This window comes from Tachysurus fulvidraco, chromosome 11, assembly GCF_022655615.1.
Source record: "Tachysurus fulvidraco isolate hzauxx_2018 chromosome 11, HZAU_PFXX_2.0, whole genome shotgun sequence".
NCBI classification, from domain to species: domain Eukaryota; kingdom Metazoa; phylum Chordata; class Actinopteri; order Siluriformes; family Bagridae; genus Tachysurus; species Tachysurus fulvidraco.
The window spans coordinates 18,469,794-18,487,293 of NC_062528.1; the positions used below are offsets into that span (position 1 = coordinate 18,469,794).

General features: G+C 37.7%; 1 protein-coding gene across 9 annotated transcripts in view; it reads left to right on the forward strand.

Moving 5' to 3' along the window:
* frya (furry homolog a (Drosophila)) overlaps positions 1–17,500 on the forward strand; it is a 92,324-nt gene that overhangs the window by 73,349 nt on the left and 1,475 nt on the right. For 5 of the 9 annotated variants that reach the window (XM_047820895.1, XM_047820889.1, XM_047820890.1 and 2 more), the window contains exons 44-62: positions 1–327; positions 1,144–1,241; positions 1,331–1,501; positions 2,377–2,517; positions 3,660–3,842; positions 5,436–5,606; positions 5,898–5,972; positions 6,054–6,224; positions 7,262–7,270; positions 7,839–8,045; positions 8,455–8,598; positions 10,741–10,898; positions 11,603–11,846; positions 12,034–12,183; positions 14,236–14,334; positions 14,418–14,501; positions 16,089–16,106; positions 16,350–16,460; positions 17,262–17,467. The exon at positions 1–327 is cut by the window's left edge and continues 287 nt beyond it. In XM_047820895.1, the coding sequence (XP_047676851.1) occupies positions 1–327; positions 1,144–1,241; positions 1,331–1,501; positions 2,377–2,517; positions 3,660–3,842; positions 5,436–5,606; positions 5,898–5,972; positions 6,054–6,224; positions 7,262–7,270; positions 7,839–8,045; positions 8,455–8,598; positions 10,741–10,898; positions 11,603–11,846; positions 12,034–12,183; positions 14,236–14,334; positions 14,418–14,501; positions 16,089–16,106; positions 16,350–16,460; positions 17,262–17,467 (2,767 nt within the window). The remainder of the gene's footprint in view (positions 328–1,143; positions 1,242–1,330; positions 1,502–2,376; positions 2,518–3,659; positions 3,843–5,435; positions 5,607–5,897; positions 5,973–6,053; positions 6,225–7,261; positions 7,271–7,838; positions 8,046–8,454; positions 8,599–10,740; positions 10,899–11,602; positions 11,847–12,033; positions 12,184–14,235; positions 14,335–14,417; positions 14,502–16,088; positions 16,107–16,349; positions 16,461–17,261; positions 17,468–17,500) is intronic. The other 4 variants (XM_047820891.1, XM_047820896.1, XM_047820893.1 and 1 more) reach the window with 3 other exon arrangements.

A 17,500-nucleotide genomic window follows, 5' to 3' on the forward strand; every position in this document is an offset into this window, starting at 1 on the left:
CTGACAACGCCAACCATCCCCGTAACCTTCTTGCCACCATCTTCTGGGCAGCCGTTTCCCTCATGGAGTCAGATTTTGAGTTTGAGTACCAGATGGCATTGCAGTTGCTGGGAAAGCTTCTTGGCCATGTCTCTCTGGAGAAGCAAGAGTACCGTGAAAAACTGGAGAAGATCCAGAGCCAGCTGAGGTGGATTGGATTCTCTGGTCTCCAACAACTTCTGCTAAAGGGATTTACTTCGGCTTCCACCACTGAGCTCACGTTGCAGCTTTTCTCCCAGCTCACTCCCATCTCCCGTCTGCCTGTAGTGGACACGTCCCAGTCTATAGGTGTGCTGTGAGCCTGATAACTTGGAAGATTTAGACCTTTTTAATAAATACTTTCTTATAAACTCGGAGAAATAAAATGAGGAAAAAAATGATGTTGTTTATTTACAGTAGTAAAGTAAAGTAACGTAACCATATTACTAGTACTGCTGTTATTGTCCTAAATGATATCATTTATTTAGTACGTCAGCTTTAATAAAGTAGTATTCTTAGTTTTTCAGAGTTAGTAATGTGGATTAGTACTAAATGATGCTTTAATACCAATACGTTGGTATTAGTAATCAAATAATTTAGAAATAATAAACGATGTATAAAGTAACGCAAGTTTAATCTAGTAATATGAGTAGAGGTATAGCTTTAATAAAGTCATATTAGTTTTAATTCAGCTTTAGTAAAGTATGATCAGTAGTATTTCACCTTATTAACATGGTATTGGTATTAATGTTGCTTTAATAAATGAGTAATAGAGGTAAGGTCGTGTTAATTATGCATAAAGTAATGTATTCTATATTCTTTAATAAAGGAGTAATGGAGTAAGGTCGTGTTAAATAAGCATAAGGTAATACAACGTTTCTCTAGTAGAATTATTAGTGAATTAGTAGTAATGTAGTTTAAGTATTAATCGCAGTATCAATAAGAACGCTCCTTTATTATCACGTAGTGTTAGCAGTAATACAGTGTTCGTTATACCTCTGTTAAAGCAGCCTTAATCATAGACTGTTCATAAGCTGTTACTTGTGTATGTTTGTTCTAGTATAGATTGTATGAGTCTTGTATCATTCGTATCGGTTTCTAAAACGTCCTGTTTGCTGTCTGTAGGTTTTCCTTTGAACATCCTTTGTCTCCTTCCTCACCTGGTCCAGCATTTCGACTGTCCCACTCAGTTCTGTAAAGACGTGACTGAAAGGATAGCACAGGTCTGCTCAGCTGAACCAAAACACTGTTACATAGATCTTGCCAAAAGGGTTGAGTTTTTTCTCTGATAATTGCCTGTTTATATTTCCAGATCTGCCTTGATGAGAAGAACTCAAAGCTGTCGAACCTGGCCCATGTGATGACCCTGTACAAAACACACTCGTACACACGTGACTGCATGTCCTGGGTCAACGTGGTGTGTCGCTACCTGCATGAAGCCTTCAGTGAAAACACACTGTGCATGGTGACCTACATGGCCGAGGTACACACCGACCTTGGAAAAATGCTTTTCTTATGGCTTTATTTTTTTTCCCCCCAACAACTATCTTTACTGTTAAAAAGGTCAAAAGAAAGTATGAAGGAAAATAATTCATTACCAATTAATTCAGGATTCCATTCTATCTTAATAGGATAATAAACATATTTCATCAACAACAAACAATTCTAAAGAATTAACCTGGAGATAAAAATGTATTAAATAATTAAAAAATAAAGACATTCTTTTTATTAATTTTAAAATGAATTAAATTAATTTAAAAAATAAGCTTTAATATGTATTAATTTAAAAAAAAACAATTTTTTTGACAATTTTTTGTTTTATTTATTTATTTTTTATTTAAGCACCAACAATAACATGAGTAAAATGATCAAAATGATTAAACAGTTTGAACATTTGAATTAAACATTAACAGTTTAAAAAGTCATTTATTTTATTTATAAATTACCTGGAAAATAAAATGAACATTTATGTATTAATGTTTATTTATTTTTTTGTCGTTTAATTAAGTTTTTTTTCTTTAGGCAGCAAAAAAACATAAATAAAAATCTTTTTTTTTTTTCTTTATTTGTTTTTTGTTTCCCACAATTTCCTCCCTAATTTAATCATGGCTAATTTCCCCTATCCGCTAGCAGTCAAGGATTGTGAAGGTTATCACATGCTTCTTCTGAGGCGCGTTAAGCTAGCCGACTTTTTTAAAAATTATTATTATTGTTATACGTTGCAGTATGATATAGAAATGATATCTGTACCAATAAACTACTTTCAAACAGCATCTTTATGAAATTATTACTTTATAAACACATGATTTGTAATGACATTATATAACGTAACTCTTGTGCGATGCAATGTGTTGGCAGTTACTGGAGAAAGGCCTTCCTAGCATGCAGCAGAGTCTCCTGCAGATTATCTACAGCCTGCTCACACACATGGAACTCAGTGGCATCCAGGCCAAAAGTTTCAACACAGATGTACTCAACACCATCGAGAAGTTTGTTCAGGTTTGATGAGATCCTTCTTTCAGTCCCATGAGCTTCCTCTCTCAGTCACTACAGTACATTTACATTGTCTGACATATGGCTACAAAAATTTATTCTTATCTCAATCTTAGATTTTCTCTTTAATTTTAAAGGGCAAATGACCAAAATTGTACAAAGTTTCTTAGAATTACGTCACTAGGAGAAACACTTTGCACTAAGGATTTTCACGAATACGGGCCCTGCTCATAAGTTGGAGGTGTACGTCTTTAATTATCGTCATGTAAGGGAAGCTTATAGCTCGTTTTCCTGATGCAAATTTAGCCACGTAGCTCAGAATAAAAAAAATCTATCTTGGCTGATATGCAAATCCGATCCATTTTTAGAGGACTTTCATTACACTGACGATAACTGAGGATGTTGAGGATATATTGAAGGTTTTCTTTTCCACTCCATCTGTATTGAACCCTAATCTAACAGAGTCGTTGGTCTCTTCTAAGTGGACCTGGGTCTGTTTCTTTTTTTCTTTTCTTTTTTTTTGCTTTTAAATGCAGTTGAAACTGATGTATTTTTTCATGCAGTGTTTTAAATTTCATGATTATAATGTGTTGGGATTAACTTCTCATTAGTTGACAAACTACCAGTATCTTATTTCATCGAAAGTTTTGCTAATTCATTTCCCAGAATGCTTTGCTAATCTCTTCCTATCTCTCAGCCTTTTCCTTGCATTTGGGCAGTAAATCCAGAGACACACCCAGCAACTCTCTGTAAACACTCTGCCCTCTTGGCCAGCCTCCACATAACTGAGGCCTACACACACACACACACACACACACACACACACACACACACACACACACACACACACACACACACACACACTCACACACTCACATGAAGGGAGATCCAGGTGCTTGTAAGAAGGCTCTCTGGTTGCTTTGTATCTACTTAAATGCTTCTGTTTTATTTTATTTTGTCTGAACTGATTTTGTTTGTGTGTGTGTGTGTGTGTGTGTGTGTGTGTGTGTGTGTGTGTGTGTGTGTGTGTGTGTGTGTAATGTTTGTATCTGTTTGTATACCTGCATGTGTTCTGTGGGTGTTTTATTTACACGTGTGTGTGTGTGTGTGTCTGTGTGTGTGTGTGTGTGTGTGTATGTGCATTCCAGACAGTGCATTGGAAGGAAGCTTTGAACATTCTGAAGTTAGTTGTGTCTCGTTCTGCTAGTCTGGTCCTTCCCTCGTCTTCTTCCAGCAGCAGCGTCTCGCATGTGGACCAGAGTCGTGTGTGGGACACGGTATCTAAAGCACTGCCCGGGAAGACACTCGATTTCCACTTTGACATCTCAGAGGTGAGTTTTCCTCTCTTCTTTTCTTTTGGATTATTCTGGATTATTATCTATTTTTTTCTGTGTATATTGTGAGAACATTGTGTGAAGATTTTTCTGAAAAAGAGACCACCCAGTCCTGGCATGCTTGCCCAGTGTTACCAAGCTTTCCGAGGCGGGGTCTTGTTTTTATTCCTCCGCCCTTTATCTGTTGCTTTTGCTGTCAGGAAAGTGTATTTTCTTCACTTCTGCTTCACACTTAAAGAGAAAGCTGGCAGTAAAGCGTTGATTAAAGGCACTGCTGTGTGGGAAAGCCCAGTTCGGTCGGTGTGTGGGAACCAAACACTGAGCTATTTGTGCGCTGTATGAATTCCAGGAAATGATGTCAGTCCGGTTTTGGTGCCTCACACCCCGAAGCAAGTAAGAACTCTAGACAGCTCATTTAGTGGCTTTAAACAGATCTCACCTCTCTGTCAGATACTGTACAGACTACAGACTATTCAGCTTCATGGAAGCCAGAGAATCAGATAGAAAGCAAATAAATAGAAAATCTAATGGAGCTGGATCCTAATGAGAGGTTTGTTGAGTTTGATTCGTCTTGGCAGTGAGTTTGATCTTTGTATTCTGAGCCAAGCTCAAGTCAAGTCAAGTCAAGTCAAGTCAAGTCAAGTCAAGTCAAGAAGCTTTTATTGTCATTTCAACCATATATATCTGACGCAGTACACATGAGACAACTTTTCTCCAGCATTGTGGTGCTACATAAAGCAAAGACCGGGATAAGGACTTAGTAAGTTAGTCCTAGCCACATAAAGTGCAGCTGTGCAACCTGGTGCAAACAGTGCAGGACAAGACAAACAAGACAGACAAGACAGTGCAGGACAAAAGACAGTACAGATGAAAAGTTACAAGACAATCCAAAAAAATGCAATACACAAAAGACAATAAACAGAAACAGCGCCGACCGACCGGTGTAAATACTGTATGTTCAGACAATATTGCGTGCAGTAATACTAAAGTGAACACAGTTTCTTAGCAGCAGGTCCCTGAGATAATGTATGGGATTTGTGCAAAAACAGCAGACTGAAATATTGTACATTACGTGCAAGTGTGTATTTAGTGTAGGTCTGTGCAGTCCATACAGATGATGTGTGTGTACTGTATGTTGTGCTCAGCTACTGAGCACACACGAGCAGAACCAGAAGGGAACGGGATTCAACCTTTCAGATGCTGTTTCATTGATGCCTTTGAATATGGGAAGCCAGATAGGACAAATGGGCAAGAAGAAACAAAACACCTTTCACGAGGAATAATACATCTTTATCTAAAATGTGCATTGTGTGTTAATTAACAAAGGCACATGTTTTAACCTCCTTCAGATAGAGATGCAAGTAAAGCTCTGCAGGTTAGACAGACAGACAGACAGATAGACAGATAGATAGATAGATAGATAGATAGATAGATAGATAGATAGATAGATAGATAGATAGATAGATAGATAGATAGATAGATAGATAGATAGATAGATAGATAGATATGATTTTTTGTGATATTGATTTGTGTGTGTGTGTGTGTGTGTGTGTGTGTGTGTGTGTGTGTGTGTGTGTGTGTGTGTTTCAGACGCCATTGATTGGTCGGCGATATGACGAGCTGCACGGTTCTCCAGGTAGGGATGAGAAGGCTGGAGGAGTGGTGGTCGTGACCCGCAGCACCTCCTCCACCTCCTCTGGCTCCAACAACACCAACCACGTGCTGGTGCCAGTCAGCTGGAAACGACCCCAGTCATCTCAGGTGTGTACATACTGTATGTTCTCAGGTACACAACTGCTATACATGCAGTCTTACACTTGCATACACTAGCAAATATTCTAAATACAGAGTTCTTTTGAAGATGAATCATACGTTAAGAGAGCAAGAGAAAGGTTTGTGAAGTCGGTGATACCTTGTAAAGGATCTGTTAGAGTTAAAAATGGCTTATAAGACATTGTTGTCAATTTAGGAAGAGTTCTGAGCACTGCATTCTAAATATGTGCTTCATATGAATTTTTACCCAACTTTCTTTCCTTCCTTCTCATCCTGTAGAGGAGAACGAGAGAGAAACTGGTGAACGTGTTGACATTGTGTGGACAGGAAGTGGGGCTCAGCAAAAACCCTTCGGTCGGTAAAAGTGAAATAAAATCAGGAGAAAAAATCAGTGCAATAAAATAAGATTTATAAGGAAACTTTTCAAATTTCCAGGTGATCTTCTCGTCCTGCGGAGAGCTGGACCTGATCGATCACCAGCCCAGTCTGGTGTCCTCAGAGGAAGGTACCCGGGATCCAGACAACATGGACGACACAACCTCTGAACAGCAGTTCCGTGTCTTCCGTGACTTTGACTTTTTAGACGTGGAGCTGGAGGATGGAGAGGTATGAGGCCTTTTATTTCCAGCTACATCCTAACAAGAAAGCTTCTGCTGGGAGCTTACAGTATATACTGTACCTCCATATTCACACACTAAGTGTTGAAAGAATTGTTTTCAGGTTGTCAGCGTGTCTGTTTATCCAATCAAGAATGACTTTAGCTTGATATCTCAAGTGGTCGAACGTTTGTGAATTCTGATGGATTTCGAGGTCAAGGTCAAAGCAAAGTCAAATGTTTTTCAGCAGCTTCTTTCCTGTTCATCATCACGTTTGGCCATGTGCCTTTTGTTGATGTTCTGTGTTCACGTGTCTGCCCCACCCTTGTCTCGTCCTCCCCGCCTCTGCACACCTGTTCCTCATGTGTTAATTGTTGTTAGTATCTAGTTGAGCCGCGTTGCCTTGAGCAGCGCAGAATCCTCCGTTGTCATCTGTTGTCTAGTCTGCGTCCCTGTTTCGTGTTTTTTTATTTAATAAACCTGTTTATTTTATGCTATCCTGCATTTGGGTCTGTTTTACCCCCGCATCGCTGACAGACTATCTAAAATATTCGCCATTGGTTTGTCTGTCCATCTGTCAGTCCATAGATAGAAAATTCTTGTTAGTCCAATATCTCAAAGATAAGTTTAGTTCACCATACATGAATGGTGTATTTCATGGTATTGGAGATATACAAATGAGTAACAGAGGCGCAGACATTCAGCTTGTTCAAACTATAGCTACTAGACAACTACTGCACTACTAGCATATTCGATACTGGAAATCAAACCAAACACACGAGATATAATAACTCCCTATGGATGGGGTTAATGCGATGAAAAAGATTGGCTTTAATTTACAGTTTATATTTGTGTGTTCATATTTTTATAAACTGCATGTTAAAGCTCACGGTGTTTAATGGTTCGGCTTTGCCGGTCATTTTTACTATCGTCATCTGGCAGAATTTGAGTAAGATGTTAGAATGTTTAAAACAACATGACAAACATCTGTCTCTGATCTTATATTCAATGGTTTCCTCTCTTTCTGTGTATGTCTGTACCGTGAAGGAGCTACAGGTAAGCTCTAGGTGTATTCGGTGTAAGGACTGTAGCATTGCGTACATCCGTATTATCAATGTTTTTTTTTTTTTTAATGTGTGCTTGCAGTTATTCGCATGGTGTTACTGATCTGGTGCATGATTTGATATGGTTTTTGAACTCTTTAATATTGCTAAGCTTGTCTTATCTAAGAAGAGCAGCCTCCTAATTAGTCAGTAACATGGAGCATCTCTGTACTAAATTATAATGATGACTAAAATTAGTGCTTGATCATGAAGAGATGTTCCGTCAGTATTTCAGCAGCAAGCACTCCTCATCCTGGCCAAGCATTTGGGAAATTAGCAGATATGAGTGCATGTGATCAGTGATTTTTTTTTGTGGCTGTTGATATTCACTCTTCATGCCAGGAGAGAGTTGTTTGACAGCCTGATCTGCACACAAGGATTCATCTAGGGTACATCTACAGTATAAAGAAGCATGACACTGTCTGCGTGTGTGTTTGGAAGCATGAGAGTGTATAAAAGTATGTATTGTATACGGAGGGATGAAACTCGTCTCTATTCTGCTCTGTGTGTCTCTGTGACAGGGGGAGACGGTGGACAGTTTTAACTGGGGGGCAAGGAGGCGCTCTATAGACAGTCTGGACCGTGTGGAACAACGCATCCTAGAAGAAGATGAGAATCAGCAGTCAGGGGGCTCTTCCAGCCTCAGACCAATCGCTCGCCATGACTCAGACGAGTCCTCAGAGGAAGATTCTCTTACTGTCAGCCAAATCCTGGCCTCCTCACAGCTTGTGAGTCAAAATCTCATTGCTCTGTTTTCAGCATAGCACTAGTTTCACTAGGATTTCAAAATGTTTCATTACTGATGGATCTTCCACCTAGCAGGAAGTTCAGCCAGGTTGAGCTGTGGTGAGTGTGAACACCATAACATACGAGTCAGCCTTTATAGATGGGGTGGAGTCATTTTGAAAGACACCACAATCATCAGGATAAAAAAGCTTAATCATAGGATAAACAGGATCAGGCAGAAGAACTTGATTTGCAGTGAATTGTACCAGCAAAATAAATAAATGCCCCCACAGCATAGTAGAGCAACTTTTTCCCCCTTTGTCAACTGTTTGTAGTCTGCAAGAATAAATGTAATCAAAGGTTTATTTTGTTCATGCATTTGTATGTAAGATCCTGTGTATTTCTTTCCAGAATGTCATGATGTCCCCCACTGAGAAGGTGAACCACATGGACTCACGTTCTTCCTCACTGGAACCTGTGCCAGTTGCCTCCCTCTCTCTGCCCCCATCAGTGCCTGGTCTTCACGCCTCTACGCCAGAGGACTCGACCCCACGGGTGAATAAGGCCTTCAGAACGGCTGATTTCTGGGGGCCGAGTCACTCCTACACCTACCGCGCCTCCATTCTCGAGTTTTTCACTAACCCCGCTGATTAAAATCACATTCTGCTTTCTCGTTTCGGAAAAGATTCTGCTTTTAGCTCTGCACACGGTTGAGGTTTAACGTCTTCCACTTTCATGATTAGCTTCTGTACATCTTGTTTATTAACACCCTGCTTCTTTTAAAGACCATGGTACTGTAGAATCTGGGATTTCTGTATATAGACACAGCTGCATGACAATCAGCTACTGTAACTCTAGCACACTTTAGAAGCTCCATGGCTTTAAGTTTTCATCTGGCTGCATTAACTGACATTGCTTTTGGTTCGGGTGGCAGCAACTTGGCCACCGCGGTAATGTGTACGGCTTCTCGCCGAGGTAGCTGGGCTCAGATCTCCTCTGCATGCAAATAAAGCTTGCCACAAAAAAAGGATGCGAGCGTACACATTGCCTGTGGCCTCATATAATAGACAAGATCGCTGGGTCTTAGTTTTCCAACGATTTTCTCAATTTCCTGTGATTTGACCATTAATAAAAAATAACCCCAAAAAAAAAAAAAAAAAAAGAAAAGAAAAAAAAAATGAAACTCAACAAGAAGAAACTTAGTCTAAAAAGGTCAGTGTATCCATAATTTTTTTTCCTCTATGTTGTCTAAAACTTTTGTTATAAAAATTGATTGCTTAGAAATATTTTCCTAAAATAGCTTATAAAAGATATATTTTCTAACAGTTCAAATCAAATATATTATTCCCATTATATTATACAACAGTGCTGTAGAATTTTGAATCTGATTGTTCAGAAGGACAATCGATTTTTTTGCTAACAGCAAATCTGAGTGTGGTTCTGTCTGCGAGGCAAATCACAGGTTTATATTAGAGCGTTTCTTAATATATAGTTGCTATAGAAACCGCTCATTCACTTGCATAGCACCACACCATCTAAGATGAACAATACGACTGAAAGGTGTTGTTGTTTAATAAACCAAACTGTACAATTTTTATTACATTGCTTGGAGATATAATGATGGAGATGTTTGTGTAACTTTTATGGAAGGTGTCTCCAGATTTAGTGCTTTCATTTTTCTACCATGATTCTTAGTAACAACTCTAGTTGTCATCTTTATTCAAATGAAGGAATGATTGTTGCTACCAACATTAAGCATAACTAAAAATAGCTAAAAGAATTAAGTGTTAAGTTAAGTTAAGTTAAGTTAATCTGTTGGTAATTTGCTGTCGTATAAGAGAAATAAAGCACTTTAGGATTTGTTTTTATAGGAAAATAGTCGACTTTAGATTAAAGTTATTATGCTAAGATCGGTTTCTTCCTTAAAATTAAAAGTTGTGCTAATTAGCATTAGTTATGATTATATACCTCTAATATATAGTATATTGTTATATTATATTAACAATTAGTTAGTTATAATTATGGCTCTAAAAAACATAAAATCTATTTTCTATGAAATTCCTTAATAAAAACAGAATGTTATGTAACTTAATAATGTAAGGTATATTTACAAAATGTATATTTTTATTTATATTATATTTCATTTAAATTTATGGCATTTAGCAGATGCTCTTATCCAAAGTGACTGACATTTTTATTTCATTTAATACAACTGAGAGTTAAGGGCCTTGCTCAGGGGCCCCAGCAGTGGCAGCTTGGTGGACCTGGGATTCAAACTCACAACCTTCTAATCGGTGGACCAATAACAACTTAACCAAAAGCCTACCACATACCATTCTGTAGAGAAAGATTTGGTCATAGATACTGACATGTATAACATCATAAATATGTACTGTATATATGATTATGGGTGAGACAGACTTCCTTTACATAATGTGTCATTACACATAGAGGAAAATGTGCATTTAGACAGTCAATTGTGGGTAAATTTGCGAGAAATATAATATATATTTATATTTTACGTAATAATCATGCATGAGTGTTTGCTTGACTGCCTATGCATAATTCAGTTACACTCTGCTAGCACACACTGTTTACTTTTCCCTTATTGTTATTGAGTTTCCAGTGAAAGACCAAAGTGTGCTGCATTGTCCCAGCTTCTGATGACTTACAGCTTTTCATTGTGTTTGTTAATAGACCGAGCTATCAGCAGAGGATGAGGACACAAGCCTCCATGAGGATGAGATCTCTCTCTGCATCACTGAGCTTCCCAGTGGCTTTGAACACTCTGAGACGTTGTCTCTGGATGCTTTCGAGGAGGAAAAAGAAGCAAATGTGCCCAGCTGTCCAGCCAGGTTTGACCAATCATTTTTTTAATGATGCATATGAAATGCAGGTTGTCTTTCCAGGACCGTGTGATACCTAGAGATACTAAATATATCTCTCAGAGATGTAGGTATGTCCATATTGGTATAGATGATCTGTGTATTTTCATGAGTTTCTAATATACTTTCTCTAATGAACTCTCTGAGATCCACAAGTACACATCAGATTAATCCAATGAAATATACTGAAATAGCCCTTAGCTTTGATGGTAAACATAAGTAAAGCCTATTCCTTAAGGAATTTATTTATTTATTTATTTATTTATTTATTTATTTATTTATTTATTTATTTATTTATTTAATCAATCAATCAATCAATTAATTAATTAATTAGTTAATTAATTAATTAATTAATTATTATTATTATTATTATTATTATTATTATTGTTATTGTTGTTATTATTATTATTAGTAGTAGTAGTAGTAGTAGTAACAACAACAACAACAACAATAATAATATTTAAAGCACTTTGAATGACCTTTATGTATAAAATGTGTTATTATGTCTTTCAGTTAGCTTAAATACTGTATATTTGATATTATTTATTTTATTTCAATCGATTTTATTAAATGTAATTAAATTTGATTTTAATTCAATCGAGTTTTTTTATGTAAAGGTATCTGTATATGCAATGTACAATGGAATTTACACACAATCAAACTTTGTCTTTCAGTCACTTTGGGATTCAGCAAAGTCCTAAAGCGATGGCTGAAGATGACAGAGAAGACTTCCTGCATGACTCTTGTTCCTCCTCTCCCCCTCCGTCTCCCTTCTTCTCAGCTATCCTGGCTGCCTTCCAGCCGGTGGTGTGTGATGATGCCGAGGAGGCTTGGCGCTGCCACCTTAACCAGCTAGTCGCAGACACCGACGGCTCCTGCGCTGTCTACACCTTCCATGTCTTTTCTTCACTCTTTCAGGTATGATATGCTTTACTCTGAGGATCCTGTGCTGCAGAAATTTACAACTCGCTGTTCTGTTATGATGTGGGTTTGGAATCAGTATGAATTTAAACATGTTCCTGGAAAATCTGGTCGCTTTTGTTTCTACTTGCAGGAGTTCCATCACTAATCACTTGTTTGTTAATCAAGTTATCTTTTCTTCCAGAGTGTCCAGACCAAGTTCTGTGCCTTGACATGTGACGCTGCTGGCTTCCTCGGTGAAGGACTTCGTGGAATAGGAGCGAAGTTCGTCAGGTCTTCGCAGATGTTAACGACATGCTTTAAATGCCCCACTCTGTTTCTAGATGCTGACACAGTGAGTAACACAATGACTATACACACAGTACTACAGCCACACAAACACAAAAAAGCACCCTGTGCTCTGATAGCTAGCGTTTCCTCCTTTTGACTGAAATAAACTCAGTGAGATGTTTCTTGTAGCCATCTAGCAGGTTTCTGACATCGACTGGAAGAAAGTTTCCTCCACTCTTCAATGCAGAATTCTCTCAGCTGTGTGATGTTTGAGGGGTTTCTTTCATGTACAATGTGTTTTTAATCACCACACAGGATCTCAATTAGATTATATATATTTTTTAAGTTTAAGTATTGTTAAGTAGTGAAGAAAGAAAGAAAGTAAGTAAGAGAAAGAAAGAAAGAAAGAAAGAAAGAAAGAAAGAAAGAAAGAAAGAAAGTAAGGAAAAAAGAAAGAAAGAGCACAACGTGTTATTCTTTAAAGAAAAAAAAGGAAAGAAAGAAACAAAGAAAGAAACAAAGAAAGAAAGAGCATAACGTGTCATTCTTTAAAGAAAGAAAGAAAGAAAGAAAGAAAGAAAGAAAGAAAGAAAGAAAGAAAGAAAGAGCACAAAGTGTCATTCTTTAAAGAAAGAAAGAAAGAAAGAAAGAAAGAAAGAAAGAAAGAAAGAAAGAGCACAAAGTGTCATTCTTTAAAGAAAGAAAGAAAGAAAGAAAGAAAGAGCACAAAGTGTCATTCTTTAAAGAAAGAAAGAAAGAAAGAAAGAAAGAAAGAAAGAAAGAAAGAAAGAAAGAAAGAAAGAAAGAAAGAAAGAGCACAAAGTGTCATTCTTTAAAGAAAGAAAGAACGAAAGAACGAAAGAAAGAAAGAAAGAAAGAAAGAAAGAAAGAAAGAAAGAAAGAGCACAAAGTGTCATTCTTTAAAGAAAAAAGAAAGAATGAAAGAAAGAAAGAAAGAAAGAAAGAAAGAAAGAAAGAAAGAAAGAAAGAAAGAAAGAAAGAAAGAAAAGAAAGAAAAGAAAAGAAAAAAGAAAGAAAGAGCACAAAGTGTCATTCTTTAAAGAAAAATGGAAAGAAAGAAAGAAAGAAAGAAAGAAAGAAAGAAAGAAAGAAAGAAAGAAAGAAAGAGCACAAAGTGTCATTCTTTAAAGAAAAAAAAAGAAACGAAAAAAGAAAGAAAGAAAGTAAGAGAAAGAAAGAAAGAAAGAAAGAAAGAAAGAAAGAAAGAAAGAAAGAAAGAAAGAAAGAAAGAAAGAAAGAAAGGAACAAAGTGTCATTCTTTAAAGAAAGAAAGAAAGAAAGAAAGAAAGAAAGAAAGAAAGAAAGAAAGAGCACAAAGTGTCATTCTTTAAAGAAAGAAAGAAAGAAAGAAAGAAAGAACGAAAGAAAGAAAGAAAGAAAGAAAGAAAGAAAGAAAGAAAGAAAGATGTTAACAACGCATGTATTCCTGTTGTCACTTACGCTGTAGCAACATTAAACTAATGCCCTGTCACCATCTCCTGTAGTCAGTAACACACAGATACGTGTTACAGAGGAACTGCAGAGTGCAACATCTATTGTTCCTCTCAGCAGAATCCAGTCTTTGTCCCTCCAGCAAAATCAAGCAACTATCACGATATTCAAAGGAGCTTCCAATGTTTTTACAGCAGTGATATAAAATGACCACAGACCACATGTGATGTCATCAGAACAAACATTCAGCCCGAACCCTCTGTCATTCACATGTGAACATGAGTACAGCTCTCGTAGCAGGTCATTACTTATAATATGTTCCATCATTGCTAGAAGCACAAAAAACTCGTTACTTATGAAAAACTTTTGAAAAAAAAAAACGTACATTTTTGGCCTCAATAGTCACAAAAAAGTCAGTGAAAATCCTGAAGGTAGTGAAATCAACAATTGATTTTAAAATGAACGAACGAACGAACAAAAAAACAAACAAAAAAATAAATCTCTTTATTTATTTTTTTATTTCTATATTTTCTACTTTTCATTTTTTTTTTATTTCATCCAAATTTTATTGCCACTTGCAAAAACCGTTAATTATGTGATTTGTCGATTTTTTTTTTTTTTTTTTAAACATTTATTTTTCTCTACAACCTTTTAACCTTTTCAGATTGTCTCCTATGGTGTGCTGGAGAAAATGAAGTTCAGTGTGTTGGAGCTCCAGGAATACCTGGACACCTACAACAACAGGAAGGAAGCGGCCGTCTCAGTACGTCTCCCAGCTTTTCCTCTCTCGGTGCGTCATTTCAAATCTCTGTTCATCACCTCACGTGTGGCTTTTATTTCTTTCAGTGGCTGCGGAACTGCAAGGCTACTTTTCCGAAAGGTTCAGGAGACGGGATTATCACGTACCAGAATTCCGAAATTGAAGAGAAGGTATAAACTCACTTCAGTGTGTACTTCAGAATCGTCAGCAAAAATAATCTCATAATGTGACAGACTGTAGTAAATATATGGACTTGCCTGCTGCCCACTGCTGATGTCATGACGTTGTTTAATTTCATGTTGTACGTTTGCCATTGATTACTGTTCGGTACTAATGTAGAACCCTTTGTTTCCATGGTAACAAGTGAGTAATATAAATGTGTTATATACTGTAGCTGCTCAAATGTGAGACACGCTACCTATTTCTCACCAGTCTGTATAGATGTTACTCGTTATGTGACCAGGTTAATTTCAGCTTCCGTTTCGATCTCTCTCTCACATTTCCTGCCTGTCGGTTGTTCTGCCGTAGCTCTGTGAGTGAAATCACTGTCTTGTCCTCTGACTCTTGAGCTTTAAGCCTGTTCCCAGAGCAGCTTTGGATGTTTGGCATATTATTCAAACAAAACCCCTCTCTCACGTCTCGGAATTTTTTTTTTTTAAACTCTGCTGGGCAGAAGAGCATGTAGAAGTGATCGAGTAGGAATCTGCCATGTTCTGTCCAAAAAAAAACAAAAAACAAGGAAATAATCAAATATTTCCTTCCCCACTTTGACGCCAAAAGACATATACTATAGATATTTAGGGAATTTTTAAAAAAAATATTTATGTATTTATTTATTTATTTATTTATTTATTTATTTTTACAGTTTTCACCTCAGGTAAAAGATGCAATTTGAATAGAATTCCACAAAATAATATTTATATAGTCCTCTCAACAATGGACGTTGTCACAAAGCATACAAGATTCAATTTACTGTAGATTTATCCCTACTGAGAAAGCCAGAGGAAGTGATGGCCTACGAGAGGACTTCGCCGTGAGAGGAACCAGGGAACTTTAGAAAACTCGTCCTTATCTGAGTGACAGTCGTCTCCGAAGCGAATATGGATATCGCACATGAAAAGAGAAGCTATAACAATCCCCGTCCACTGAATAAGGTCTCTGAAACATGTTAGCATGTTAGCTAGCTGTGTCAAAGTGTTAGCTAGTCTCCTATGTACATCACAATTAAGAGATATTTTATACAGTATATTTATATATCCGGATGTTTCCGTGCTTATTACACAGTATAACACTACATTAGAACAACATGTGGTTTGTATTGTATTGCTAATATCATTTTGGCTAGTGCACAGCCGCACATCAGACTACTTATCAGTCTAACAGTGCACCAGATTTACCCATAAACCCACTCTGTGTTTGGATAATGAGGCAAATACACTTTAGCACAGAAGTATAAAGCGTCTGTAAAAGGTCTCGCCATCCCAGCAGGGTGTCCGTGAGAGAGGGCGGTGCTGCTTCTGTGCTTGGCTTGAAATAAGAGAGCTGCAGAGTTGCCTCATATTTCATCTCTGTTTCGCCATCCGTCGGCTCTGTCCTTCTCATTGCCATGCATGTGTCAATCAAATCAAGCTTCTGCTTCGTCCTGACCGGTCTGGCGGGCTGCATGTTTTTTTTTTTTGTTTTTTTTTTTGGATCTGCTAAACTTTCTCTTTCCTCACCTCTTACCTTTTCCCCCTGTAAACGACCTGCTTTGTAAGCAAATGGAAACCCTTGCAGTAAGTTTCAGAAAACCTTTCTACACCCTAATCCCTATGGATTATCAACCTTAATATGTCGTTGTTATTTTATTATCGTTACCGTATATCCCTGTATATGTATGACTAATCAAAGGTTTGTTGTACTAAAATAAATAAATAAATAAATAAATAAATAAAAGCACTATTTGGTTTTGCTTTTAAAATATTAATATTGTAGTAAATGAAGCCAGCACTGATCAAATGTCTTTTCTTTCATTCTAGCAACTGGAGCTGTGTCAAAGACTGTACAAACTCCACTTTCAACTGCTCCTGCTTTTTCAGTCTTACTGTAAACTGATCAGTGAAGTCTACGCTATCAGCTCGGTCCCAGAGGTACGACCTTCATGAATGAACATGCACAATTATATCAGGGCATGGCTCATGACTCGAGCTTGCATTCCGCAAGGATCCTTGTGTCTATTCATTTTCTGGCATGCTTTGTCTACACTTGTCTTCATAGAATGACGTGTCATTGCCAATCATTACGATAAATTTACAGCTTTGCCTACATTAGCTTCCTTCTAAGAAATTCCTACTGATGCAGAAACCTTAATATGTGCACTTTTTTTTAAGCAGTATATTGTTCAGATCTTGTTTTGCATTCGTAGCATATAGTACATTTGATTTTCAAATATTAACCCAAGGGGCACGGTGGCTTAGTGGTTAGCATGTTTGCCTCACACCTCCAGGGTTGGGAGTTCGATTCCCACCTCCACCTTGTGTGTGTGGAGTTTGCATGTTCTTCCCGTGCCTCGGGAGTTTCCTCCGGGTACTCCGGTTTCCTCCCCTGGTCCAAAGACATGCATGGTAGGTTGATTGGCATCTCTGGAAAATTGTCCGTAGTGTGTGTGTGTGTGAGTGAATGAGAGTGTGTGTGTGTGCCCTGTGATGGGTTGGCACTCCATCCAGGGTGTATCCTGCCTTGATGCCCGATGACGCCTGAGATAGGCACAGGCTCCCCGTGACCCGAGAAGTTCGATAAGCGGTAGAAAATGAATGAATGAATGAATGAATGAATGAATATCAACCCATTCAGCTTAATTCTATAAGCTCTAAGTTCCTATGCATATATGAGTTTAGTGTAATGACAATGAAATCCAAGCCTCAAGATCTTGTTGTTATTTTCATTTCTAGCTGGTAAACATGTCTAAGGAACTGAATGAGCTAAAGAACAAACTGCAAGCAGCAGCAGCTTTGGTTGCAGGAGAGCGTGCAGTGCAAGACAAAAACACATCCACAGATCCCTCCTTCAGCTCGTCTGAGGCGGCGGTGCAGGCCATCCTGGAGAGCCTGAGGAACAATGAGTTCTCCACAGCCATCTTCTACATTCAGGAGTGCAGGTATAACCACCGGCTCATCCGTGTCTTTCCTGC